The 26,565-nt window shown below is 52.3% G+C and overlaps 2 protein-coding genes across 2 annotated transcripts in view; both read left to right on the forward strand.

Moving 5' to 3' along the window:
• Window positions 1–219: 219 nt before the first annotated feature.
• On the forward strand, window positions 220–11,923 carry ZC3HC1 (zinc finger C3HC-type containing 1). Its single transcript, XM_061346878.1, has 10 exons — window positions 220–481; window positions 1,879–1,990; window positions 2,310–2,460; window positions 4,577–4,660; window positions 5,157–5,284; window positions 6,546–6,703; window positions 8,024–8,240; window positions 9,096–9,305; window positions 9,963–10,172; window positions 11,463–11,923. The coding sequence occupies exons 1-10, from the start codon at window positions 354–356 to the stop codon at window positions 11,529–11,531; spliced, it is 1,467 nt and encodes a 488-aa protein (XP_061202862.1). The 5' UTR covers window positions 220–353; the 3' UTR covers window positions 11,532–11,923.
• A 2,352-nt stretch (window positions 11,924–14,275) lies between these two features.
• UBE2H (ubiquitin conjugating enzyme E2 H) overlaps window positions 14,276–26,565 on the forward strand; it is a 50,596-nt gene continuing 38,306 nt past the window's right edge. The window contains exon 1 of the mRNA XM_061346875.1: window positions 14,276–14,450. Coding sequence (XP_061202859.1) covers window positions 14,398–14,450 — 53 coding nt within the window. The 5' untranslated portion in view covers window positions 14,276–14,397. The remainder of the gene's footprint in view (window positions 14,451–26,565) is intronic.

Raw genomic sequence — 26,565 nt, forward strand, 5'->3', positions numbered from 1 at the left:
GCGAGCTTCTTCCTTCGCTACCTATGAAAAGCTGGCTTGTTGGCAAGTAGGGGAAACCCAGGCGCGAACGCCGTTGTTGTGAGTGCTGAGCTGATCGATCGAGCTGCCGCGGGGGCAGGCTGGAGCAACAGAGCGACGAAAGAGGGAGCTTGGAAAGGGGGTGAAGCGGCTGCGGCGGGACTCTGGGCCCCGCGGTGGAGGCGGCAGCGCTCCGTTAACCCTCTGTGCGGACGTGGGGGCCTGTGCGGGAGCTGTGTGCGGGCATGGCGAGCCCCGCGGCGGCGCCGGAACGCTGCTGTGAGGCCACGTTTCTTGCCCTCCCTCCCCGGGCCGTGAGGTGCTGAGGGACCAAGATGGCGGCGCCCAGCGCCGAGGCGGCGGCGGCGGCGGGGGCCCGGGGCAGGCCGCCCGCGGTCACCCCGCAGCAGATCCGCGACCTCATCGGCGGTGGGATCGCTGCGGAGGGCGCCGGCCCCGAAGGGTGAGGGGAGTGGAGGGGCTGGGTGGGGGGGGCGGGAGCACTCGGGGTTACTGGGGGTGGGGAGGGAGGTGCGATGGGAGATGCTGAAGGGTCCTGGGATGGGACTGGAGTCACTGGGGGGTGATGGAGAGCGCTGGTGGCCACTGGGAGGTGTTACTAGGGGGGGGGGGGGGGGGTAATGAGAGAAAAGGGGGTTGGGAGGGACTGGGAAACACGGGGAGGGGGAATCTGGGAGGTGCGGGGCGCTGGGAGGCGATACGGGGAATTGGGAGGCACTGGGAATACCGGGAGGGTAAGATGTGTGGGGAGGCAGGAGTGCGGATTAAGGTGCTGTGACACTGGGAGGCAGTAGTGGGCAGTAGGAAGCAGCACTGGGAAGACAGGGGCAGTAAATGACCGGTAGAGTACCAATATCCCTGCAGTCTGAGCGAGCTGAACAGGGTAAGTGTGGGGTCTCTGACCCAAAGACTGTGTGGCTACACGCCGGGGTGGCACAGAGGTGGGCACTGAGGAGTCTGGAAGGCACTGATGGGCAATGGGTGGCAGAGCTTTGGGGGTAGATACCCAAATCACTGAAGTCAAGCAGCTGCGGCCACTGTCAGAGGCACTGTTCATTCCCAAGCCAGCCAGCCTTGGATTTTGGTCCATGGAGGAGTGTTAAAGAGAGGCCAAAGGGCAGTGCTTGCCACAGGGATGATGTTCCAGCCATGGATGCTGGTGTTGGGAGCTTGGGAGCAGCCACAACATCAGAGACAAGCTGCAGTTGTCAGTCTGGCTTTGCCAGGCACAGAAGTTCTTGTCATCTACTTGTCACATCAAATCCCTGTCTGCTGCTGTTGATCATTGTGGAATGTTTCATTCACACCTTTGCTTGCTGCACTGCTTTTAAAATGGATTTATTATTCCAGGGACACCTCAGAGCAGCTCCAGTGCCTAAAGGGGCTACAAAAGACCTGGAGGGGGATTTTGGACAAGGGCCTGTGGGGACAGGAGAAGGGGAATGGCTTGAATCTGCCAGAGGGGAGACTGAGATGAGCTCTTAGGCAGAAGCTCTTCCCTGTGAGGGTGCTGAGGCGCTGGCACAGGGTGCCCAGAGAAGCTGTGGCTGCCCCATCCCTGGCAGTGTTCAAGGCCAGGTTGGACACAGGGGCTTGGAGCAAGCTGCTCCAGTGGAAGGGGTCCCTGCCTGTGGCAGGGGTTGGAGCTGGAGGAGCTTTAAGGTCCCTTCCAACCTAAACCAGACTGGGATTAAAGTAATTGAAAGCTGGGGCTTAGGAGCTCTGGAGAAAGGGTTTTGCAGGATGAGAGATTAGGAAGTGTTTTGTGCATTTCCTATGAATGGAGTCTTCCCAGGACAATGCAGATGCTTCACTTGCTGACTTTGCTGTTCCTTTCAGGAAGGACATGTCCAACTGGTCAGAATCAACTAATGGATCTTCTGAAAAGGATGCTCTCTCCTTGGAATCTGCCAGCAAGGAAGCCTACTTCAGCAGGGTGGAAACATTCACCATATCCTTTCTGATGCTGAGCTTCCAGTCTTCCCCACCCTGCTTCATAGAATTGTTTGGGTTGGAAGGGACCCTAAAGCTCACCCAGTTCCAACCCCTCTGCGATGAGCAGGGGCACCTTCCACTAGAGCAGGTTGCTCCAAGCCCCATCCAGCCTGGCCTTGAACACTGCCAGGGATGGGGCACGGCTTTGCTGCCACCCTTCCTGTGGTTTCTCTGCAGACTTCATTTCTTGGAAGCTTTTCTTTGCCCAAGTAAACCCTGGCCAAAGCTCTGCCTGGTCAATCCACTGATTGGGATTTTTTCCTTAATGTGAGCACCCATTGAAGTGGGCAGGCAAGCCTCACGAGCTGTCTCCCCTGGTTTGTGCCAGGTATGGCTGGGTCAATGTGGAATGTGACATGCTGAAGTGCTCCAGCTGCCAGGCCTTCCTCTGCATGAGCCTGCAGCTTGCATTTGACTTCAACAAGTGTATGTATGCTGGTGCCTGGTGGGTATGGCCTGGGCTGTGGGGTTTGGGGGTGTACATGCATCATCATAGAACCATAGAATCATATGCATAAATGACTTCTGGAGTCTTGTCATAGAATTAGCCAGGCTGGAAAAGCCCTTTAAGCTCATCCAGCCCAACCATTCCCAGTACTGCCAAGGCCACCACTGACCCATGGCACTGAGGCCTCGTCTCCACGCTGTGTGAACACTTGCAGGGACGGTGACTGCAGCCCTGCCCTGGGCAGCCTGTTCCAATGCCTGAGCACCCTCTGGGGCAGGAATTGTTCCTCAGCTCCATCTAAACCTGCCCTGGTGCAGCTTGAGGCCGGTTCCTCTTGTCCCATCCCTTGTTCCTTGGGAGCAGAGCCCAGCCCCTCCTGGCTCCATCCTCCTGTCAGGCAGTTGGAGGCAGCGATCAGGTCCCCCCTGAGCCTTCTCTTCTCCACACTGAACCCCCCCAGGTCCCTCAGCCCTTCCCCATCACACTTGTGCTCCAGGCCCTGCACCAGCTTCAGTGCCCTTCTCTGGCCCTGCTCTAGCACCTCAGTGTCTCCCTTGGTGTGTCTTTCTTTTCTTGTCATGGGACATGCTGGGTGCTCGTTTCTCAAAATAAAGCACAAGTTGAATAAATTTCCTTTAGTTTGTGAGGAAGTGGTAAAACTTCCTGCCTCCATTGTCAGAGATGGCTTAGGATAGAATAGCTCCAGTTGGGAAGGATCTGGAATGATCATCTAGTCCAACTGGCTGACTAAATGTTAAATAGTAATTCAAGGCCAGGTTGGATGGGGCTTGGAGCAACCTGCTCTAGTGGAAGGTGTCCCTGCCCATGGCATGGGGTTGGAACTGGATGAGCTTAAGGTCCTTTCCAATCCAAACCGTTCTATGATCTACTTGAACTACCAGCAGTAAACCTCCCCTTTGTGTTGCCCTCACTGAGCTCCCTGCCCAGGCCCAGCACCAGTTTCCTTCCTGTGTCTGTGGAGCACTGGCCTGTCCTGACACTATAACGTACAACTAATGAGCAGTAAGAGCTCCTGTGTCTCCTATGTTGGACAACATGGGGCCGGGAGAGCAGCAGGAACTCCAGCCTCCATGGAATGCTCCTAAGCCACAGGGTAGTGATGATAAAGCCTGTGGTTTATCATATGCCCAGACCTTCACTTTCCTTTACCTGCCTCTGCCTTCCGCAGAAAGACATCTATTGTCCCTCTGTAAGTAAAAGTCACCTCCACTTCCCATCCTCCTAGACTGCAAGTCCCAGCTCTTGTTATCTGGGAGGTAGCAGAGAGCAGATCCCTGCTGTTTAACGAATGCAGCCTGGGCCATGTGTAATGGGAGCTGCACGAGCACTTAGTTTTGGCTCACTCTGCATATTGACCTGTGTTCAGACTATCTTTTCATGGTAAACCTTGGCCTGATGATTCTGTTGGTGATCACACTGGTTTAGGAAAGCAATCATCAGAGGTTGAAGGGCTTGAAAATACATTAAAAATTAATTATTTGGTTTCAGAAAGGTGTGACTAAGTTTAAATATGAAATATTTTGGGGGGGAAAGATTGATTTCCAGACATGGATGCTCTTTGGCTCCTACAGCAAGAATGAAGGGGTCAGGAGAATTAGCCAAGGACTGGTAGCAGACCTAAGAGATAAAACTGACTAAAGCAGCTGGTCCCTGTGCCCATGGTCTGAGCTGCTTCCACTGCACTGCTGTGCAATGTGGCTGGCTCTCCTGCTCCACGGCTGCTGTGCCTGGGAATGGGAAGGGATTTTGGCTGCAGGGATGTGGAATTGCTCTGGTGATGCCTGTTGTGGAGGAGGAAACCCCTTGAGCCAGCTTGACTTTACTGCCACAGGAACCACTGCTCTGTGGTTGCCTACAGGGAGGCTGGAAGTGGAACAGCTCCTTTTGGTGGGAGGGAGATGAGTCTGAAGAGAGCTTCAGGCTCTGCAACCTGCAGCCTCAGGTTGTATCCATCACCCAGGAGGAGCAGGGAACCCCTCATGGCCTGGTGCCTTCCTCTCCTGGTTTGGTTTTCCCAACCATTCCCTGAGGGGGTGGCTCTGCAGGGGAGTAGACATGAGCTTTGCCTTGCAGATAAGGAGCGCTGCGTGGAGCTGAAGAAGGCCTTGTGCACTGCTCATGAGAAGTTCTGTTTCTGGCCAGACAGTCCCTGCCCAGGTTGGTGTCTCAGAGCCCATATCCACCATTATTCCCTGCTTTTTCCTCCCTTTCTGTCGCTGCTCTTGTCATCCTTTGTAAGAATTATGGTTACTCTTCAGGCTGTCAAAGCAGTGTCATCACAGTCCTCTTTTTCCTTATGGGGACAATAAAACATACAATGGCAAAGCAGTGTCCTTCAGCAGCCTCAACAAACTGAGCCATGGCTGGGCTGTACCCATCCTCTCTTAACCTTTGTGTGCCTCTAGGGCAGTTAAAATGCTTTTGGGGTTGTAACTGGGAGGGTACAGGGGGGTCTGCATGACACAGGGTCATAGAGCTCATCTTCAGAGCTATACTGCAAGGGTGGTTGCAAAGGGAAAGGGCTCAGCTTCTCTTTTACAAGCCAAGAGGCTGCTATGGGGAGACCTGGGCTCATCTCTCTTGTCCTGTGGCATCAGGAGGTGGTGGGAATGCTGAGGGCACAGCTCAGGCTTTCCATATTTGCTCTCACCAGACCGCTTTGCCATGTTGCTGGTGGACGAGCCCAGAGCCCTTCTCCAGGACTTCCTGGAGCGCTTCCAGAGCCTGTGTCAGCTGGAGCTGCAGCTGCCCTCGCTCAGACCAGAAGACATGAAGAATATGGTGAGTTCCCATCTACCCTACTGTGGGTGCATTCAGGTCCCCAGTGAGGGTGCTAGGCACCCCTGTGCTGTGCAAACACAGACTGAAACAGTGGAGAGATTAAAACCAGAGACTTATGTATGTGAGTGGTCTGCCATCACCATGGCTTTCTCCTTGTGTATTCTCACCATGGTGATGAGTGGAAAAGGGTGCTTGGAAAGCCTTCTTCTCTCTGATCAGTGCAGGCACAACGGGCTCACATCACCACAATGGGAGGTGGGCTGTAGTGTCAGGTTCCCATTCTACGCCTTTCCCAGTGTGTGTGGTGCTCTTTGGTGCCTGGCAAAAGTAGTTTGGGGTCCCATAGGCTCCTTAAGGAGCTCTCCCTGGCAGCCCTCATTCCTGTTAGTTGTATCTAAGCACTCCATGATCTGTGGCAGCCCTTTAACTGGGATCCCACAAGACTGGAGACAGTCACTGTATTAGGTGGGATCAGGAGTTTGGGATGCCAGAGGCTGCCCTGGAGCAGAGGTACAGGTAGAAGCCCATGAAGGTGAAGGAGTCCTGGGAGTGTGGTACAGGGGGGCTCAGCAGGCAGGAGGGAAGAGCAGGAGCTCTGGCACACAAAGCTGGAATGTAGCTACAGCTAGGAGCAGGTGTGGGATTGCCTTCTCATAGGGACCTGGCCAGGCCCTGCTCTACTCCAGCCAAGTGTGGCTTCTTGGGTACTTGCTTGCTGGGAAGCAGATGGCTGTCAGCAGCAAGAAGCCATGTGGGAACTGGGGAACTCTTCATCCATTCAGGATGTTTTATGGGCTGGCTGAGCTATGCAACCCATCAGAGCCCTCTGAAGAGAGACCACATAAAGCCAATGGATGTATCTCATCTCCACATCTAACTCCCCAGCAGCAAGTCTGGAGCCTGACTGAGCCTTTGGGGACTCTCTCTTCTTGCTGTGTCTCAGGAGTGGCCCCAGAAGTACTCATGGTTTGCCTGAGGAAAAGCAAACACAGCCCCTGCTGCCTCCCTGGGATAGGAGGAATGTGTGAGGAGTGTTGAGGCTTGTGCTTGAACAGGTACATGCAATGGGGAGAGTCAGATGGACACAAGGCAAGAAGAAGCCATCACACTGTTTTTCCTGTTAACCAGAGTAAAGTATTGGCTCACCAGCCCTTTTAGGGAGAGAAAAAGGGATTGTCCTCCATGTAGGACATGATTTGTGAGTAGAAGCAGCAGATTTCATCAGGCTGCCTCAGCTCTGCCCCCTTTCTCTGCCCCACAGTCCCTGACAGAGGAGAGGATCAGCCTGCTCCTCCAGCTGATCGGGGAGGAACTGGAGCACAAAACAGAGGGAGAGAAACCACCAGTGAAGTTTGCTTCAGAAACCCTGCAAGTGCAGGTTCCTGCCTGCATCCTGGCTCTGTGTGGCTGGACTTGCAGGTGAGTGGTGCTGTAGGACTGGTGCTGAAGTGGAGGCTGTGGAAACCTGTGAGAGGCTGGAAGGATGTGGCTGTTCCTCCTGTGAAATGCTCAGTATCCCCTATATGCCCCTCTGCTCTGCGAGACTGCACTTGCAGCACTGTGTGCAGTTCTGGTGTCCTCAGCATAAGAAGGACGTGGAGCTGTTGGAGCAAGTCCAGAGGAGGCCATGAGCATGATCAGGGGCTGGAACAGCTCCCGTATGAAGACATGCTGAGAATATTGGGGCTGTTGAGCCTGGAGAAGAGGAGCTGCATGGAGACCTCAGAGCAGCTTCCAGTGTCTGAAGGGGGCTACAAGGATGTTGGAGAGGGGCTCTTCATCAGGGACTGGAGTGATAGGACAAGGGGTGATGGGTTCAAACTGAAACAGGGGAAGTTCAGGTTGGAGATAAGGGAGAAGCTCTTCCCTGTGAGGGTGCTGAGGTGCTGGCACAGGGTGCCCAGAGAAGCTGTGGCTGCCCCATCCCTGGCAGTGCTCTAGGCCAGGTTGGACACAGGGGCTTGGAGCAAGCTGCTCTAGTGGAAGGGGTCCCTGCCTGTGGCAGGGGTTGGAACTGGATGAGCTTTAAGGTCCCTTCCAACCTAAATCATTCTATGATTCTATTTCAGTGTTTTACTATCTCCAGCTGTTAGAAACTGATGGACTTCCAGAAACCCCAGTGCAAAGCTCCCTAACCTGAAATGGATGTCTCTCTGAGATAACAAAAAGCCTGAAACAACCAAGCTGCTGGTTGCCCCTGTGTTGCTCTTGTAGATGTTGAAGTCAGTCACTGTGATATCATTCTCAGTAATGCTTTCATTGCTCATCAGGCCTGCAGGAAGGGAGGGAAGGTTTGTGACCTGAAGGTTTGCAGCTTCCCAAAGCTGTGAGCAGAACACCCACAGTGTTTGGGCCTGAGGCAGCTTGCTGAAGGTGAAGAGATCTCTTATGGTGCAGGCTGGGAAAGGGCTTATGTTGAGGAAGAGCAAGGCTACCGCTGTGGCTGGGCCAGTGAGGATGGGGACATGGCTGATGGGTGTGCTCCTGCTTCATGGCAAGCCAAAGTGTAACCAAGCTAGTTTAAATCAATGCTATGGATGGGGTTTAATGGGGTTTTTTACTTCTTAGCACAAACAGCTGAGTCTGTGCCTCAACCCAGGGGCACTGATGCCTTGAAATGTGCTGGCAACTGAAACCATCCTCGTGTTCTGGCAAATACCTGCATCTGTTGTGAGAGCTGCAGTTGTGGGCCCAGGTTCATCCCTGACCTTCTCTCCTGCCTTGGCTCTGTCCCTGCAGTGCTGGCTCTGGCTCAGTTCACCTCTCAGTGATCTCCTGCTCCCGCTGCATGAGGAAGGTGGGACTGTGGAGCTTTCACCAGCTGGAGTCTGCAGGGCTGGAGCTGGACTCGTGCAGCCCCAGCAGCACAGCCACTGAGCGCTTCCCGCTCCTGTCCACATCTCCACGCAGGATGCTCACACGGAGCCAGGACATGCTCCCACCAGGCTCTGAACAGGTATAGCCCAGGGAGCTCAAGGGGCATACAGGAGGCAAGGCTGATGTAGTTTGGGTGCCTTTTGCCTCGAAAGAGGCACATTTTAGTCCTGTGTCTCCAGCTGTAGCCATCGTACAACAGAAATGGGTTGTTGCTGCCTTTGCCCTTTGCTTTCTGTCCTCCTCTCCATTGGCCCTCCTGTAGGAGGGCACAAAAAGGGCCATTCCAGCCAGCATCCTGGGGCTTGTTCAGCTTGAGGTTCTCTGACTCAGGGGTATATCCATATCATCCATATATGGCTGAGAACACTGGGGCTGTTGAGCTTGGAGAAAAGAAGCTGTGTGGGGACCAGAGCAGCTTCCAGTGTCTGAAGGGGGTTTCATGGATGCTGGAGAGGGGCTCTTCATTAGGGACTGTAGTGATAGGACAAGGGGTGATGGGTTCAAAGTGAAACAGGGGAAGTTCAGGTTGGAGATAAGGCAGAAGCTCTTCCCTGTGAGGGTGCTGAGGCGCTGGCACAGGGTGCCCAGAGAAGCTGTGGCTGCCCCATCCCTGGCAGTGTTCAAGGCCAGGTTGGACACAGGGGCTTGGAGCAACCTGCTCTAGTCTAAGGTGTCCCTGGCTGTGGCAGGGGGTTAGAAACTGGAGGAGTTTTAAGGTTCCTTCCAACCCAAACCATTCTTTGATTCTGTTTCCATCTAGACAAATCTGAATGCCCATGGTATTAAGAGAAGGCAGGATGACTCCTACCAAAATGTCTGAGAAGGCTTTGATCTCTTGTTTGTGTTGGGCAGGGCCCCCCTGTCCCTTTCAAGCAGAGGACATGCTGGTGACCAGAGGTGCTCTGTTAATCCCCTGTTCTTTCCCCACTGGCAGCATGAGAAGAGCCCATCCTCTGCAATCTCTCGCCCACCACGGGGCTGGGACTCTCCTATCCCCACGGACCGGAGTGAGTTGGAGGTGCCCAGTCCCACCCCAAGAAGCCGCCCCATCACCCGCAGCATGGGACAGGGGGAGAGCATGGAGGTGCCATCCAGTCCCCTCCGTAAAGCTAAGAGGACACGGCTCTGCTCTTCCAGCAGCTCAGTGAGTGACCTGGGGCAGGGTGAGGAGAGGGGTCTGGGCAGGGTGCCCTTCATACAGTTTTGGGGTCTTCAACATCAGAAGGACATGGAGCTGTTGGAGCAAGTCCAGAGGAGGCCATGAGGATGCTCAGGGGCTGGAGCACCTCCTGTATGCAGACAGGCTGAGAGATTGGGGCTGTTGAGCCTGGAGAAGAGAAGCTGCATGGAGACCTCATAGCAGCTTCCAGTGTCTGAAGGGGGCTACAAGGATGCTGGAGAGGGGCTCTTCATCAGGGACTGTAGCGATAGGACAAGGGGTGATGGGTTCAAAGTGAAACAGGGGAAGTTCAGGTTGGAGATAAGGCAGAAGCTCTTCCCTGTGAGGGTGCTGAGGCACTGGCACAGGGTGCCCAGAGAAGCTGTGGCTGCCCCATCCCTGGCAGTGTTCAAGGCCAGGTTGGACACAGGGGCTTGGAGCAAGCTGCTCTAGGGGAAGGGGTCCCTGCCTGTGGTAGGGGAGTGGAACTGGTGATCTTAAGGTCCTTTCCAGCCCAAACCATCCTATGATAAAGGATTCAGGCTGATATTTAGGCACAGGGAGGGTTTTATCATGTCACTGGAGTCTGTTTTAAACCATTCTGTCACTGTCCTCATCATTTTCTCTTCCTCCCCTACCTAGGACATGTCTTTGAGGAGCTTCTTTGACCCCAGCTCTCAGCATCGTGACTGGTGTCCCTGGGTGAATGCAGTGGATAGAGGGGAAGTCCTGGAGGATACCACAAGCCCCATGGAGAAGGAGCCTGTAAAGGCAGAGCCAGGCTGGCGAGTGGTGCTGAACATGCTCCTTGCCACCAGGAAGTGTGACAGAGTGCCTGAGACAGAGCCTGTGGTGAGTCTGAGGGACCCAAGCACTTAGGCAAGGCTACAGCAGTGTTCTAGTGCTGAAAGCTTATGGAGTGAATTTAGGGTAGATGGGCTTGCTTTGGGATCGTTGCAAACCTAGTTGGGTGGCCAGAACCAGGCTTGTTACTGCAGAGCCCCAGCTTCCCCTCTAGCTGTGCTGGTGGCCTCTCAGCCAGGTCTCATCTATTACAACAATGTTGTGTTCAGATCTGCACAAGGGCTGCTATAAATAACAGCCTTTCCCCAGCAGATCAGCACTGCCCAAGATCCAGTTTCATTTCATGTCCCCATCGAGAGCTCCTGACCCTCTCTGTACACACTGTGATTGCAGCCCCAGGCTGCTGCATGGTGGGGTTTGCTGAGCCAGGGGACCAGAGCTGAGGCCATGGCCCCTGTCCCCAAGTGGCTGTGGAGCAGCCAGTACCTGCTGCTGCCTCCCTGGAGCCCCTAAGCTCTACTATCCGCTTGGATTCCTCCTCCTTCGGTTGGGGCTGAGTTGCAGGGACCAGTGGAGCAGTCCTGCCTCAGCATTTGTCTTGGGGACTTCGTGTGAGTTGTGACCCCTTGTGGCTGTGCAATGCACTGAGAAAGCACCAGCAGGTCCTGTAGCACCAGATAAAGTCAGAGGTGTGAGACCCACCAGGAGCAGGGGATGGTTTGAATCCCGTCCTGCTTCTTGGAATCATAGAATCAACCAGGTTGGAAAAGCCCTTTAAGCTCATCCAGCCCAACCATTCCCAGCACTGCCAAAGCCACCACTAACCCATGGCACTGAGGCCTCGTCTCCACGCTGTGTGAACACTTGCAGGGACGGTGACTGCAGCCCTGCCCTGGGCAGCCTGTTCCAATGCCTGAGCACCTTCTGGGGCAGGAATTGTTCCTCAGCTCCATCTAAACCTGCCCTGGTGCAGCTTGAGGCCGGTTCCTCTTGTCCCATCCCTTGTTCCTTGGGAGCAGAGCCCAGCCCCTCCTGGCTCCATCCTCCTGTCAGGCAGTTGGAGGCAGCGATCAGGTCCCCCCTGAGCCTTCTCCAGACTGAACCCCTCAGGTCCCTCAGCCCTTTCTCCATCACACTTGTGCTCTCTTCTTTCTTGCAGTCTCCTTGCTCTTCTCCCCTCTGGTTGTGATAAATAGGGCTCATGAAAAAGAGAGGTTTTTTGTTTTGTTTTGCCACATGAGTTTCTCCTCATGTACTTTATAGATAGGTCAGGGGCAGTTGCAGCTCCTGTTGTGGTGCCTTAACCTCTGCTTGCCACTTTGCTCCCCCCTCTCACAGAGCCTCTCGGAGAAGTCCTCCAAGGTATTCCGCATTTTCCGGCAGTGGGAGAGCATGAATTCCTCCTGAACAGGCCTCTGCCTTTGGGAACTGACATGGAGCATCACATCAAACAGGCAGAGATCTGCTTCAAGCTGCTCCCATGGCAGCTCCGTGTCCTGGGGAAGGTGATGCTGAGGAGCCTCCACACCAGATGCAGCCCACAGCAGCTGCTGGGCCCCCTCCCTGCCTGCCTGCCTGCCTTGGAAGCCCCCTGCCTTCACAGACTGCTGCTGGAGCCCTGGGCTCTGAGGGCTTCCATAGTCCCAGCCAGAGCCAGGATGTGCTGTGGCCACATGGGGTGATCAAGGAGATGTGTCACCTCCTGAGGGTGGTGGTCCTGTCCGGCTGTGACCTGCCACCAGCAGCACAGGGAGGTGATGCCAGGTGGGAATAAACATTTCAGTTTTGTTTTTTCTTTATTCTTAGTGCTTATTCTTGGGGGGGGATGAGCTCTGGACCCAGAACATGGCTCCTGTATCCCTCAGGATGCTCGTCTTTGTGGGATCAGTGCTTAATTGCCTCATTTTCCTGTTTTCCACTCGTACTTTTGCTGTCTCCCATACCTGATGTGTAGAATCATAGAATGGTTTGGGTTGGAAAGGACCTTAAAGCTCATCCAGCTCCAGCCCCTGCCACGGGCAGGGACCCTTTCCACTGGAGCAGCTTGCTCCAAGCCCCTGTGTCCAACCTGGCCTTGAACACTGCAGGGATGGGGCAGCCACAGCTTCTCTGGGCACCCTGTGCCAGCACCTCAGCACCCTCATAGTAAATCACCCAGGCTGGCATGCAGGGGAGGCTGGGATCGAACCAAAATCTGGGAGGAGGTGGGTTAGAGCTTCACATGGCTTGGGGCCACAAGGCTGGATGCTAGGGAGGGGTAGGTCTATGTGGAATGGGAAGGAGAAGCTGGAAAGGGAGACCCTGATCTTTCATCTCCATCCTCTGGGATAGTGGGGAAGGCGTTTGGATAGGGCTGAGACCCCACAGGCACACTCCTCATCCCAGGTCTGCCACAGCTGCCCTTTAGAGAAGAAGCCTCCCCTGCCTCAGTTTCCCAGCTCCAATTTTGGTTTTTTTTTCTCCATCTGATCTTAATCCATCCCTTTCTGGGAACTTTCTGGCCATCCTGTGCCTGGGAAGGCAGCGGCTGCCTTGGCCAGGGCTGGTCCCTGCTCTCTCTCAACCCACAACTTGGGGTGTCATCCCCCCACAACCACCCTGGTACCCCCAGCCCTGGAAGGGTGAGGATGGGGAATGGAGGAGCCCCTTGCCCAGCTGCCTGGACCCACAGATGTCCCTGTCCCAAACAAGTTCCCCATAGTTTCTTCTGGTTCCCCTTATCCCCAGTAGGTTTCCACCACTCCTTATAGCTCTCCAGTGCTTGTTAGGGCATCCCTGTAGCTCCCCAAAACTCCTCTGGTTCCCATAGCTCCTCCATTTCCAATGGTTTCCTATCATTCCCTATGGCTCCCCTTGCTCCCCACATCTTTTCTGTTTCCCCATAACTTCTGTGTTTCTCCAGCATCATCTCCCCTGTCTTCCCATCCCTGCCATGGTCAGGGAACCACCCCACAATCCATAGGGTGCATCCATACCAGGAAGGATGAAGTCCCCATGCCGCAGTGGACAACACCAGCCACCTCACCCCCCGCAGCCATGTGCCCTGATTTTCAGACCCAGGAGGGCTCAGAGGTCCCAAAATCCTCTCCTCACTCTTGTGCAAGGGGTGGGGGTGCAAAACCCATGGTATCACACTGGTGAAATACAAGAATTTAAAGAAATTAAGATAAAATCCTGTTTTTTCCCCACTCCTGTTCTCCCAGTTAGTTGGAACCAGCCATGGAGCATTAAGACTGGGGAGTGGGGGACCCTCTATCCCAACTTTTCCAGCTGCTTTGCTCTTCCTGCTGTAGCTCACCTGGGGTGTGTTACCTCCTGCCCCAGCTTTGGGCTCTGGGCTTGAGGGGTGTGTTGGGGCATTAGAGGAAATCACCCCACCAGTGTGTGTGTGTGGGGGGGGGGTGAGGTTGTCCCTCTGCTTGAGGGTTCTTTGGCTGTGTCACCTCCCCACACATGGAGGAAGTGTTGAGATAACTCATGGGGTGATGCTGCGGTCAGGAATGCAGGACATCCACCTCGGGGTGTGGAGGCTTGAGAGACACCCATTAACACCATCACGTGCCCCACTGTCACCTCCGGGGTGCTGGTGGGGACCTCCCCTGCCCCGTCCGGTTGGGGAAACTGAGGCACCAGGCTATGCTTTGCTGGTGTCACACCGGAAAGCCGGTGTGATGACTCGTGCTGTGAGGCCTGGTCGGCTGCCACGTTCCCGCTGTGTGATCCAGGGAGGATGTTGGGATTTAATGGTGTTTCACGCCCCCGTGACACTGCCATCACCCCTCGTCATCCCCTCACCTTAGGGGTGACCCCATCCCTGCTGCCCCCGCCGGGTCTCGAACCTGCGGCTCTTCCATCACCCCTCTGCCCCTTCCCTACCGCACTACAGCTCCCAGCATGCCTCGGGATGGGCGGGGTTGCCGGCGCAACCAATGGCAACAATGCGAGGTGGTGAGGTCACTGCGGGTGACGTCAGGGGTCCAGAGAGAGGCTCCGGTAGAGGCGACCGAAGCGGCTGAGGGAGCGCAAGGCGGCCGGGGGTGGGGGAGAACCGGGCGGCGGCGCCGGTGGCACCGCGGCGAGAGGACGAAGACGACGAGGAGGAGGAGGACAAGGACAAGGCACAGCGACACCGACAGCGGCGACACCGGCGGGGGGGTCCCAGCGGCTCGGAGCCCGGCGCCCCCCCTCCCCAGCTCTGCTCTGCCGGGCGTCCCCGGGCGGCGGCGGCGGCGCTGACAGCCCGCCCGGAGCACCGGGGGCGGCCTCGGCCACCATGTCCTCCCCCAGCCCGGGCAAGAGGCGGATGGACACCGACGTGGTCAAGCTGTATCCTTACCGAGCCCCCCCCCCCATCCCGTTCTCCCCACCCTCCACCGGGAACCGCGGGGGGTGAACCCGGCTCCTCAGCCGAGCCTGCACCGGGGGCACCAGGGACACCCTCCGGTGTGGCTGCCCCCCAAGCCCCGAGCGGCGGCAGCGCCCCTTTCCGAGGCCAGGCCTAGGCCTCTCCTCAGAGCTGGGATTGGATTTACCTCCGCCTTAGGGTCAGGGCCCCCCGTTACCGGCGAGAGGCCTAATCCCCTTTTACCTTATTACTGGGGGGGGGTTATCCCCCTTTGTGACTTGACAGCCACCCCTCGGCGTGCTGTAGGGGTGTCCCTGCAGGAAACCCCCCGTTTGGTGAGGGTCCCCCACCCCGCAGCCTGGCTGCCCTGCATCCCCCTGCCTGCCCTGGTCTGTGGCCCAGCCACCGGGGTAGGACGAAGAAGGGGGAGAGCAGCTCCGGCAGCCACAGCCCAAAGAAAGGCTTTTGTGGTATTTGTGATGATTATTGACTCCCCCATTCCAGCCTCTGCTTCACGAAGCTTCGGGTAGTGCCTTAAGGGCTTTAATTCGGGGGGGGGGCTGGCTTATAGCAGACCCCTGGCTGGGTGACAAGGGGGTGGCTGAAGGGCAGCAGTGCCCAAACCCCCTCATCTCAAAGGAGGTCCCGTTTATGTAATGCTCCAGGTTTGATTAAGCTTTATTATTTCTATTCCCCCCCCCTCCTCTTCCACTTCTTCCATGATAATCTGTTTATATTCCTTCTTATTTTGATTCCTGGTCCTTCCCAGGGTGGCGAATCCTCTTTCTCTCATGTCCGGAGTGTGGGTGGCGTTGCAAAATATCGTTGGGAATTTGGTGCTGGGATTCTATTATTAATAGTTTTTTTTGTTTACAAGGTACCGAAAGGAAGGAGGGGGGGGAGGCTTCGTAATACCCAAAGTGTCGCCCAAAACCGTTTCCCAGCTGTGTTGTCTCAATGTGTTTGATCTTCCCTGAGCAGGACTTGGGTCTTGGTGGTGTTGAGGGGTCCAGAACCAGGTTTGATGTAGTTTCCAGAGCGAGATAAACAAACTTACTTGGATTTGGGGTTATTTTGGAAGTGGGTGGGAGGAGCGACACGGCTCCTGTTTGTGCCTTATCGAAGGGAAACTTCTGTTTGACGTTCAGCCTTTTTCTCTGTCCGAAGCTGCTGCTTGGTAGTCGGATGGGGGTTTTTTGCCTTGTTTTGAAGCAAATAGGAAATGACTCCTGCTCGTGCTTCAATCGGGAGCTATTTTTATCCAGAGGTTTAAAGTTACACACATGTCACACTCTGCCGAATGCCGATCGCGATCGATGCTGCACCGCACCGGGAGAAGGGTTGGGAATTCAGCTCTTTGGGGAGGGGAGTAGAATAAACCCAGTCTTAGGGATAGCATGGGAAGAGGTTTGGGTTAGAGAGGGGCTGAGGCCCAACCTGATACAGTGCTGCTCTCCTTTCCCCTCCCCCTTCTCTTTATTTATGTCTTTTCCCCCTTTTTGTTTGGTTTGGAGCTGGAATCTGCAGCATTTTAGGAGACAAAGAGCAGGTTTTCCTCAAGTGGCTTCATTCTGGATCCCTAGCAGCAGCCAGGCTGGGTGGTGGTAGGTAGAAAGCCCCGAATCCCTGGCATTCCTCCCCACGCTGGCTCATTTCCACTCTGCTCTTTCCTTCCCTCCTTGACAAAAGAAACCCCCAGCTTTCCCAAGCCTTTTCCCTTGTTCCTGTAGGCTTCGCCTTCCCGGTGTTGTGAGGGGTGAGGGTTAGAGCGGTCGGTCTCCTGCGGACAACAAACTTAGGAAGTTGGATGTGTCAGATGACTCCTCACTGCTCCTCCTCCCTCCCCAGCCTTTTTTGTTTGTCTGCTTCCCTTGCCTCGCCTGCCCAGGCTAGGCCGAAGCTCCCGGAGATGCTTCCCGAGGGAATCTGCCTCTCTGGAAGCTCATCTGAAATCGGGATCTGGCTTGAGACGTGGGAGCGAGCAGGGCCTCAGTGCTGACCAAAGGAGAGGGGGCTCATCTGAAGGAATGTACTTGAAGGCTGCTCCTCCCCAGGGTTTTGTTGTTGTGCAGGGTTTCCTTTTTATCTCTTTTCCCCCGTTTTGCTGCCATTTTCATTCCACTTTCCCTCTTCAGCCCCTTCTCATGTCTCCAATGGAGAATAATGGCATGGATTTATGGCCTGCCAGGAGCTACCTTTTTGAGCAGGGAGGGGGTGATGGCCAGAGTGAGTAACGCTGCTGCCTTCTGCTCTGACAGGTTTAGGAGCCGAGTGGGCTCTTTTTATTATTCCTATTTTCAATCCTCACACGTCCCTGTCCTTTTGTGGATGCCTCTTTGTGAGCAGGGAAGGGGAGAGGTTGCTCAGCTCTCTCTGGGGCTGGAGGGAGGGCAGAGCTCTGTGTGTGTGTGTGTGTGTGTTAATGTGTTGAACTGATGTTTAATAATCGCCTGGACGATTCTGTGCTGAAACTCTGACTCACTCATTGTTTCTCTCCTCATCGTGCTCACAACGCTGTGCAAAGGCTGAGGAAGGGCCTGCAGTGGGAGCCACGCTGCCTCCCTCTCCTCTTAGGGGACTGCAGCCCTTGTGTACCCAGAGATAGGGAGGCACTGCCTGCACCCCACCTGCGAGCAAGGTTTTGTAGGAAGCTTCATACCCCCCCCAAAACACCTCCAGACCCGCTTGCTTGGAAGCACAGGGATTTCCTATGGACCCTCTGGGAAGCGCTTAAGCTCAAGGCTCAGGTAGAGAGGGAAGCTTCGGGGTGCCAAAGCGGGGGATCCCCTCCCTGGTCCCCCCCAGTTTCGGCCTTGGAGCTGTGTTTGCAGGCAGGAGGCCTCGGGCAGAGCTCACAACTCTGCGGATTGGCTGCTCTGTTACTACCCGGAAACTGGGGCCGGGGCGGAGCGAGCTGGAGGCTGATGGGGTGCCCCAGCCAGTGTGTATATCCCATGGGGGGTGAGGGATGCACCCTGACACCCCCAGTGCCCACAGGGCTGTTTGCCTGCTGCAGTTCCAACCTGGGGTTCATTGTTCTGCACCGTGGAGCAACACAAACAGAACAGGGTGAGCTCCCTGCAGCCTCCCCTCGGTGGGGAGTTTATTCTGTGCTGATGTATTTTCCTCCTTTGGTGGATTACAAGCTCCTGGCTGGGTTGTAGTCCCCTGGGCTCTATTTTTAAGCATGGTAGCTGGAAAAGGGAAGTGTCACCCTGTTTTGTGCATGAAGGGAATTATAAATAGCACCCAGCTTCATTTGAATCTCCCTGTGCCGACCAGTTTACCAGAGCTGAGTGTTGGTAACGCGCCTCAGAGATACCAGGGAATGTAATACACGGAGCTAATTCTAATTTTAGGCTCATCCTAAAGGAGAATAAAGGTACAAAGCTCCTTAGTTTACCTGTGGAGCATTTTGTAATTGCAAAACTCCCCGGTGTTTGCTCCACCGGGATCAGCTGAGGCAAAGGGTAGGACACAGTTTACACTTGGGCTAAATTCCTTTTTCTCTTCAGTGGAGGCTTACACCGCACTTATCATCCGACTTGAACACCTTCCAAGAGTGGCGTTGAGCAATAGGGCTGTCACGTGGCGTTGTTCTCTTTGGCCTGTCCCCAGGGGAAGAGCATGTGCACTGGAATGTCTTGTTTTGGTAGGGTTTTGGTGGTGGTTTGTTGTTGGTTTTTTTGTGAGTTTCTTCCTAAAGGACAGCCATTTCTGGAAACTTTTCCAAGTCGGAATGTACGTTTTCCAATGTCACGTTGCGCTTTTCTCTGCTTCTGGGGCTCTGTTTTAATGAGGTCTCCAGGGATGAGGGTAATGGTGTGGTGGTACTTCAAAACACACAAAGACATGGCAGCAGCCCTGCTGCAGAGCTGGGAGAACCCCCCTCCTCTTGCCCCCAAAGCAGCCAGGAATGCTGGCACAGGTTGTGGCTTATAAATAAAACTCAGTTAAACACAGCTCAGAACATCCAGTGGTACCTGCCATGAGGAGAACTTGAAACTCAGTCTGCCCAAACCAAACCAACTGGAGCTAAAACTGAGATAAATCATGTTTGTTGCCTAAATATCAACTTCCAAGGGTGTCATCCTGCTGCTTTTAGAGCTGAATGTGGCATCTTTGCTGGGAGCTGGATTCTTTTCTCCCCCCCTCCTTCCATAAGGACGGGCTCTTGGCTGGAACTGTAAGTTCACTCTTCCATTGTTGCCTTGTCAGTTTGATGGTGGAGGCTATTGAAGCTGGGGCTTGTGGAGCAGACCTCAAAGCACAGTGCACCTGCTTAATCATATAATTGCTCTGGTCATTGAGATGAAACTGTAGAATATGAATCTGGTGCAGCTTGGAGCAGAGAGCCTGTTGTAGCTTGACATCCCGGCCCCTATTTAAAGTAAGCAAAATAAAGCCTTTGTGTGACTCTGCATTTGGGTAATTTTAACTATTTCTCCATCTCATTCCCCACATTCAGAGCAGTGATTTGGGTATTCTGAATAATACAGCACAGTCATCAGTTAGGATTATCCTTATGGTACCCATTTCTTAAGGCTCAACTGGCACAAATGACTAAACTGCTGATTAAACAAATTGTGGAGGCTCCTTTCTTTGTAGTGACAGTTTGAGGGAGAACAAGTGGCTTGCCTGGTAAAATGGTGTCCCTGCTCTCCTTCCTGCTGCTGTGTCTGGTGATATTTCTTCTGCCTTGTGTGCTGAAGCTCTGCTGTGATCCAGGCAGGCTTGGATTTGTAGTAGGTGATTGTTTTTGAGTGTCATCACAATATCTTACAATCCCAGCAAGCTCTGTGAGTGCACTCCCACGTGTTCAACATTTCTCAGCAGCAGCACCAACCAGTAACGTTCCCTTTGAGCCTGGCTGTGAGTCTCACAGACCCTCTTCCAAGTCTTCATGGGTAGGATTAAGCAGGAGATGCCCCCTGACGAGGCTCTGCATTGTCTCATTTGCCAGAGAAATAGACCATTTAAGCTTCACAGAGGTACAGCTCATGTTTTGTCCTGGTTCTGTGCACTGGCATTCAAATTACGTGCTTTTATTCTGATAAAGAATCTGATGTAAAGCTTGGAAGCAAAGCCTTGAGGTTGCTGTATGCTTGCTTTGTGGTACCCGAGTGGTGAGCGGGAGCTGCCCGGTGTTGTGCTGCTTCCTTCCTCTCCCGAGCTCACAGCAGACAGAGGTGTGCTCTTTCACAGTGTTTTCTGTCTTTGTTTTTAGAAGAGCATCAATTGCTCCTTCAAATACACACTTAATCACTGCCTTACCTTGTGCCTACCTGTAGCAGGTTGAGCAGACCTAACCTGGAAGCCAGAGGAGTAAATCCTATGAGATGCTGAGTGCCTCCTCCAGAGGTTTGGGTGAATGAGGAGCTCACACCTCACCACTGGATCGTGCTGGGAGGAGGTGATGGCAGCTTGCTCTTTGGAGGCTCCAGGTTTGCATTGGTGGCCCTGGGCAGACTTCCTCCCCTCCCAAAGGACAACTCACTGCACAGGCTTTCCCTTCTTTTCCCTCCTGTTTTTGGAGCCCTCTGCCTTTATCCATCCTGTTGGAAGCAAAAGCTTGAATTAAGAGTCCTGATAGACTTTTGTCCCCAGTTATTTTCCTCAAGCAAGGAAAAGCAGTAGGAATTGGGCTGTCAGGAAGGGAAGGGTGCATCTGAAACCTTCGCAGCACAGAGCCATTCCTGGTTGTAGTGTAACTTCATGTTCTCAGCACCTGTTGGTACGCGGTGCCCTTCTTAAGCCCTGATTTATTCAGAGTCATAATAAACACATAACAGGTTGTTGTTAAGGCAGGGAATTGCTACAGTTAAAGTGACAGCTCCTGTATGGAATGGGTTCCCAGCCAAATAGCTGTCTGGTTTACTGTCTGCTTAAATTAGAGGGGTTGTGGTGCTGAGGGAGAGTTGTCTGAACTCTCTGCTCTGCTCTCCTGCCATTCTGGACATCATTCTGGCACAAAAAATGAGAGGTTATAACAATATATTCTTAATATTGAATGGAATTTTGTATGTGGGTGTGCCTATAGGAGTTGAGTGTTTCATTGTGTGTCTTACGGTGTACATTCAGTTTCCCTCCTTTCCCTCCCTCCATTTCCCTGTGGATTTTGTCCATGTATTCCTGGAATAACGAACATAGAGAGTCACTTTTTGTGTTTCTTCACCAAAATAGAGCTCGTGTGACTGAAGGATCATCCCTTGGCCATCTCTAGTTTCTCCTGGGTCATGCATCCTAGCTGGCAGCTTGCAGGCCTCACTGTTAGCAAACACCCCGTGTGATGGATCTTCTGCTGCGTCCCAGGGAAATGGTCTGAGTCAGTTTTATTCCTGGCAGAGCCATGTGGTTCTCACTTGCCCCCCACACTAATTCTTCATTCCTTTTTTCCACCTTCTTGGAATGTTCAGAATTGTCTCTTCCTTGAGGCTGATACGCTTGGAATACTGCTCAGCTCTTGCAGGGAGGTACAAAGACTCATTTCCTCATTGCTAAGGCGATTCTCTGCTTAGTCTTTGCCAGGCTTTTCCCTCTCCTGTCCCTTATGAGCACTCACCTCTAAATCCTATCTCCTTCCTCATCTTCAGTCTCCATCTTTTTCCAGTTCCTGTCTGGTAATCATCTGTCTGAGATTGAAGGTGGATTTAGTCTCTTGGGAAAAGGTGATTTCACAGCTTGGTTTTGTGTAACCATTAATGATGCTCTGCACACTGGGGCTGGTACCAGGTCTGGATTCACTCCCGGCTTCAGGACTGAGATACTCTATTTTTTGTTAACCACTGCAGCTTCCAAGAGCTGTCCTTTAGTCTTAAATCATTTGCCTTATTCCCTGAAGCAAATTGATTCAACCTTCCAAGAGAAGCCAAATCACTCACAGTCCATTTTCTTGGCATTAGGTGTTTCAAATCAGGTAGAGGGCTGGATCTGTGGGTATTGGTTTTAAACAGAGGTCGTGGTGGTCTGTCGACTCCAATCCCTTTTAACCTGGGAATTGTGGAGCGTGCCTGTGTATTCTGCATGAGCCGTGGACAGGAAAGCATGGCAGGTGGAGTAGACTTCCAGATAGCAGTGACTCAGTGGCAGGAAGGGATAACCATTTTCGAGCATTCCCAAGCTTTCCAGCAATGATTGCATTTCCCTGGTGCATGCTTTCCTGGGATTAAATGCTAGAAGAAAGCAGCAGCACGTATTTTCTTGGAGATTATACCAATAGAGTGATTGGGTGGATTATTCTGTAGCATTTTGCACTGTCTGCCTGTAGCTGCCTTTCATTTGGGGGTGGCTGCTCCCTTAAAAATGAACATTTCCCATTTGTCTTCATGTTTTCATTAAGAAAAGGCTGCGTTTGACAGTTGCTGCCCTTTAGGGGAGCTTAACCCTGGAGGCATTTGTCATCCCTTGTGAAAGGTTGAGGTTAAAAGCTGACAGTTGGTTGTTAGATACATTTTGCATTATTCCCAAATTCTGGAGGGTTTTTTACCTGGCCTTGAGCTCTTTTCTCCTGCGAGAGCAGTGATGGGGGACTGTGCATGTGAATTATAGACGTGCAAATCATTGCTGCCTTCATACTCTCTGTGTAACTGCTGATTGTTTCCAGTCAGTCGTCTGTGGACCTTTTATAATGACTGCATTGGGCTGGACTATGTTGGAACGGAGGTGAAGAAGAAAGGATGAGGTGGTGCTATGAATAATGAATCACTGGTATTGAGAGAGGATGAATAGTGTCCAGCCTGCCTGCTCCTGGCCCCTGAGCAAGGTATGACATTGAAAGGTAAGGTTAAGCGTGTTTGCACTGGAGGCACACTTTGACAGGCTGTAAAGATTGAGATTCTGACTGGAAATCCAAACTGGATTTGAGATAGGATCAGGTATTTGTGCAGTTACCAAGCACACCCCCTGAAGAAGGTAGAAATCATTGTGTGGTGCTAAAGCAGGCCTGAGTGTCCCTGATTAACCTCTGGTGTTGTAGATTAATAGATGCAGAGTTGGAAAGATGGATAAATTGTTAACTTGAGCACTCTGGTTGTTCTTGGTGGGCTTTGCTGCTTTGGTCTGGCTTCATGGTGGCAGGACCAGGCGTGCTCTGGAGCTGCAAAGCAGGGCAGGAACGTAGTCAGATGGGACACCTGTTCCTCTGCAGCAGGAAAGCTGGGTGAGGACAAAAACCCAGGTTGTTTGCCGAGGTCTAAGCAGAGGTTGAAAATCCTTTTGCTCTTCAAGGTGTTTTTGGATCAAAATGGTGGTTTAAATCCATAGAACCTATTCAGTCACCAGTGTGGACGTGGGTGAAGAGTTAAGACCAAGTAAGCTTGGTTTTAGGGGCAAATGAAGCTGCTCCTTTAAGTCTTGCTCAGTCAAGTGTGAATGGTTTGCAGCCAGATCTTTTTATTTTGAAGAGAACCAGGTTTGGCTTTTAAATGCATTTGGGGAAGGGGACTCTTGGCTTTTTAAAACAGAGGATCAGCCTCAGGAGATCTGCACTGAGAGGAACCTGATGCTTTTGAAACCTGGAGTAGAAGAACATGGCCTGGAGTTGGTGATAGTTGAAGTCCAAAACTTGCCTTTGTGTCCTGGCTGTTCCCAAGCTGTTTTGTTTGGGGAAAGACCTTTTTATCACACAGAACCCCTCTCTTTTTTTTCCTTTTTCTTTCTTTTTAGAGATGGGGAGAGGTTTCTCCCTGATGCTACATTTAATGAAAGCTGCTTCACTGGGGGGAGCTGGTGGAAGTGAATGCTCTGTTACACCCTCCACTCTGCTGAAGGCAAATGAAACCAGTTCTGTTCTTCTTCCAGCTAATACCATTAATTCAAACCCACTGACCTTCCCCCTCCAATCTTCAAAGCCAACCCAGCTGAATGTGTGCAGAGTGCTAGTTTCACATAGCAGCAAGCTTGAAACCTCAACAACTGAGCTGCTTTCATGCTGAGCTCATGTTCTGCGTGAGATGTGTCTGTGTCAATGGTACCTGGGAGCAGTCCTCCATAGTGGTGTGTTCTGATGCTTCCTGAAGGCATCTACTTCATGCTTGGCTGTGGCAGTTACAGTTTGCTTGGACAAGAATGACATGATTTCCTTAAAAAAGGAAAAGGTGGTGTCTTTGCTTTGTAATCCTCCAATTTGTATGATGGGATGGTGAACTAAGCAGGGGTGAAATAAAGCAACAACCCTTCCAGGAGTGAAGCATGCACTCTGGCATTGTCAAATCCAGCTGTGACGTGACTCAGCGTGGTTATACTGACCTACTCTGGAAGGCACCTCCTACTTTATTCACCTTTCTTTTTCTTTTAAGGCTTCCAGCCTACCCCTGTGTCAGTTGTGAAATGAGGGAAGGAGTGAAAAGAAGGAAGCCAAACGATGAGCGTTCTTTTTAACAGGCCTGCCACTGTAGGTAACTCAATCCTCCTGGCCTAGGGGAGGAATCCCTGCCCGGTAATTGGGGTAAGCTTAGATCCCAAGAGGGAGAATGTGGTTTTGAGAGACTGGGAGGGGGGGACACACCACTCAGTTGAAAAGTTGAGATGTCAGAAATCAGATCTCTGTAACCCAGCACCGGCGTCTGTGTTCCTTGAAAGGGAAGGTATGTGGGGAGGTGTTAGCTCACCCTTCTTCTGCCTCATAGGAGTGACTGCACCCTGTAAGGGAGCTTAGTGCTGCTTCACACTGGTTTCAAATGTGGGGACACCAGAATGAACTCCTGTTTTCTGTGTAAAGCTCCAAGGTCTTGGATTTAAACAGATCCTGGCGTGCTTGCAACTGCTGAGACAGTGATAAGTTAGTCCTAATCCTTACTTCATGGTTTCTGCCATGATTTCTTTTGTTTGATATTGGCAGTGTGACTAGAAAGTTGCTATGAAAAGGTAAGTTTAAACACTTGCCTTGTTTGGCTCCAAAAGGAGATTTGGTCAGTAAATAGTTGTGCTCTGCTAACTCTGCTAAAGCAGAGCAGTGCATTTCCACACATTGAAGAGCTCCAGCACCTGTGACTGGGGTAGGGCTGAAGATCTCAGCTCACTACTTGTGGTTAAGAGCAAGACTGAAGGAATAGCCCCCTGTGGTTTCGGCAGGTCATTTAAACTGCAAACCCTCTTTTAGTTATTGGTCACCACTCGAATTTCCTTAGCATAATACTGAGACTCACATCTGGCCAAGTGAAACAAAACCCACTGTAAACCTGACCTGATTAGCAGTAATGTGTTCATAGCGTGAAGCCCCTGCATCCCTGAGAAGGCACTGCTTTGCATTTCAAAGCATCCCACAGATGTGCATGTGCTCGGAAACAGAGAAGGAAATTTGCTGACCCACTGCAATGGACTCGATGGTCAGCCTTACAGAGCTTATTGACCCCTGGACACTTAAACCAGTGCCCATCCTCTGCTGCTAAGATGAATTTTACAGATTTAGGATATAGATTGCTTATGAGAGGGGTATGTTTGGTTCTTGGTGTACATTGAAGCTAAAGGATTAGATTCTTGCAGTGGGATGCAGAGATCAAATGTCACCAGGAGAGTTGCTCTCACTGAACTGCTTTGCATTGCTTCCAGCAGATGCACATTGATTTGTGCAGATCCTTACAGGTCCATTGCCTCATCTTCTGCTTGCTGAAGGTTTGTCCCTTCTCTCTGACCTGCTGTAGCTTTTGAAATGTCAGTTCTCTGAAAAGGAAGAAACACTCCTCACTTCAGTGGGATGCATCAGAGAAGAGTCAGGGTTAAGCATAGATTTGCCTGTTCAGTCATAGCATGAAATGTGCTTTGTGGGGTTTTGACTGCGTGAGGATTCTAGTGGAGGTGATTTGAGGTTGTCATGCAAAGGTGCCTCGAGAGAGGTGCTGCTGGTGCCTCTTCTCGCCGTTGTGCATGTGGCTTCAGGGCCTTACAAGTGGTTTTCCTGCATTAGTTTTGCTCTGGAGTTGGTTGTGTAAGTGGGGATGGGGTATGAGAACAGCTCATGTTATAACCGGCTGGTTTGAGGCTGAACCAGCATCTCTGTCTCATTAGAGCCAAAGGTTTTGGTCCTCTGGTGAGTATTGCATTTGATGTAGTTCCCTTTGGTTTTGGACTTCAGTTTGTCTGTTTGCAAGGCCCTTCTGCTTGGTGTGGCTGGGGTGCAGCAGGATTCTTCAGCGTCAGGAGCTGCATTAGTGTCTTTTTGTCTCAGAATGTCCAGCTCAGCAGAAAGTGAACCCTTAAATTGCCCTCTGTTTGTCTTGGCTTCCAAAAATCACAGATTTCTTCACTGCTACCTGAAGTTCTGTGTAATTATGACACTTCAGGATATCCTGTGTGCAGTTCTGTCTCACCAGTTGTCTGCAGACTTGGAAAGCACAAGAAGTGAGTCTTAGAATAGGTGAGCTTCATAGTCCTTGGTAGGTTTTGTTTTATTTAACTTAGCAGCTGGGGATCTGTTGCTGTGAGCACCCAGAAGGCTGCCCAGTCAGGTGTATGATACTGAAGGCTTTTATTCTCCTTTTCAAGGTGCTTCAAACAGGAGAAAAGCCCCTTAAAAGAAAGAAGGTTCTGAGTTGGCAAGTTATATGCTTCTGGAAGTGTGTGCCTTGCCACTGGTGGTAGTTTTCTCCTGCTGGTTTTCCTTTAAAACACACAAACTGTGGTCAAGAGCATGGAAAACACCTAGGAAGGGGGGGGAATATTCCCCTAATTCTTGCAAGATATAGGATGGATCAAAAGCTGAACCCTCTTGGCTCAAAGCTGTTGTATGTAAATGTGAATCAACTACTTCTTACCATTTGGTTCTCCTGAAGTCACCCAGAAGGCATCAGGACTTTGCAGTGTGCATATTCTTCTCCAAGGAGCTCAGTGGAGCTGAGCAGACTGCCACATGTGTCACAGAAACCCACATCAACTGGTTTTAGGTCATTACCAGACTGGTTATATTTAGTGCATGAATCAGTGTGAGGCTTTGTATCCAACCCTGGTCCTTGTTCCTGTGCTGTCTGCTTGGGCTGTGCCCCACAGCCAGTCACACATCTGCTGAAGATGAGGAGTGAAATCCCTGCCTGCTTTTCCTTTTGAACACACAGAGCAGGGACACCACTGAGGTTTGTTTGCAAAGAACCATGGAATGGTTTG

This window comes from Neopsephotus bourkii, unplaced genomic scaffold (assembly GCF_033783945.1).
Source record: "Neopsephotus bourkii isolate Nb327-2 ecotype Australia unplaced genomic scaffold, CSIRO-AGI_Nbou_v1 NB_281, whole genome shotgun sequence".
Lineage (NCBI taxonomy): Eukaryota > Metazoa > Chordata > Aves > Psittaciformes > Psittacidae > Neopsephotus > Neopsephotus bourkii.

Coding starts and splice junctions, on each gene's coding strand:
- ZC3HC1 (XM_061346878.1), top strand. CDS start 354: ATGGCGGCGCCCAGCGCCGAGGCGGCGGCGGCGGCGGGGGCCCGGGGC. Junction 2,461..4,576: donor TGCATTTGACTTCAACAAGT/GTATGTATGCTG, acceptor TTTGCCTTGCAG/ATAAGGAGCGCTGCGTGGAG. Junction 5,285..6,545: donor CAGAAGACATGAAGAATATG/GTGAGTTCCCAT, acceptor TCTGCCCCACAG/TCCCTGACAGAGGAGAGGAT.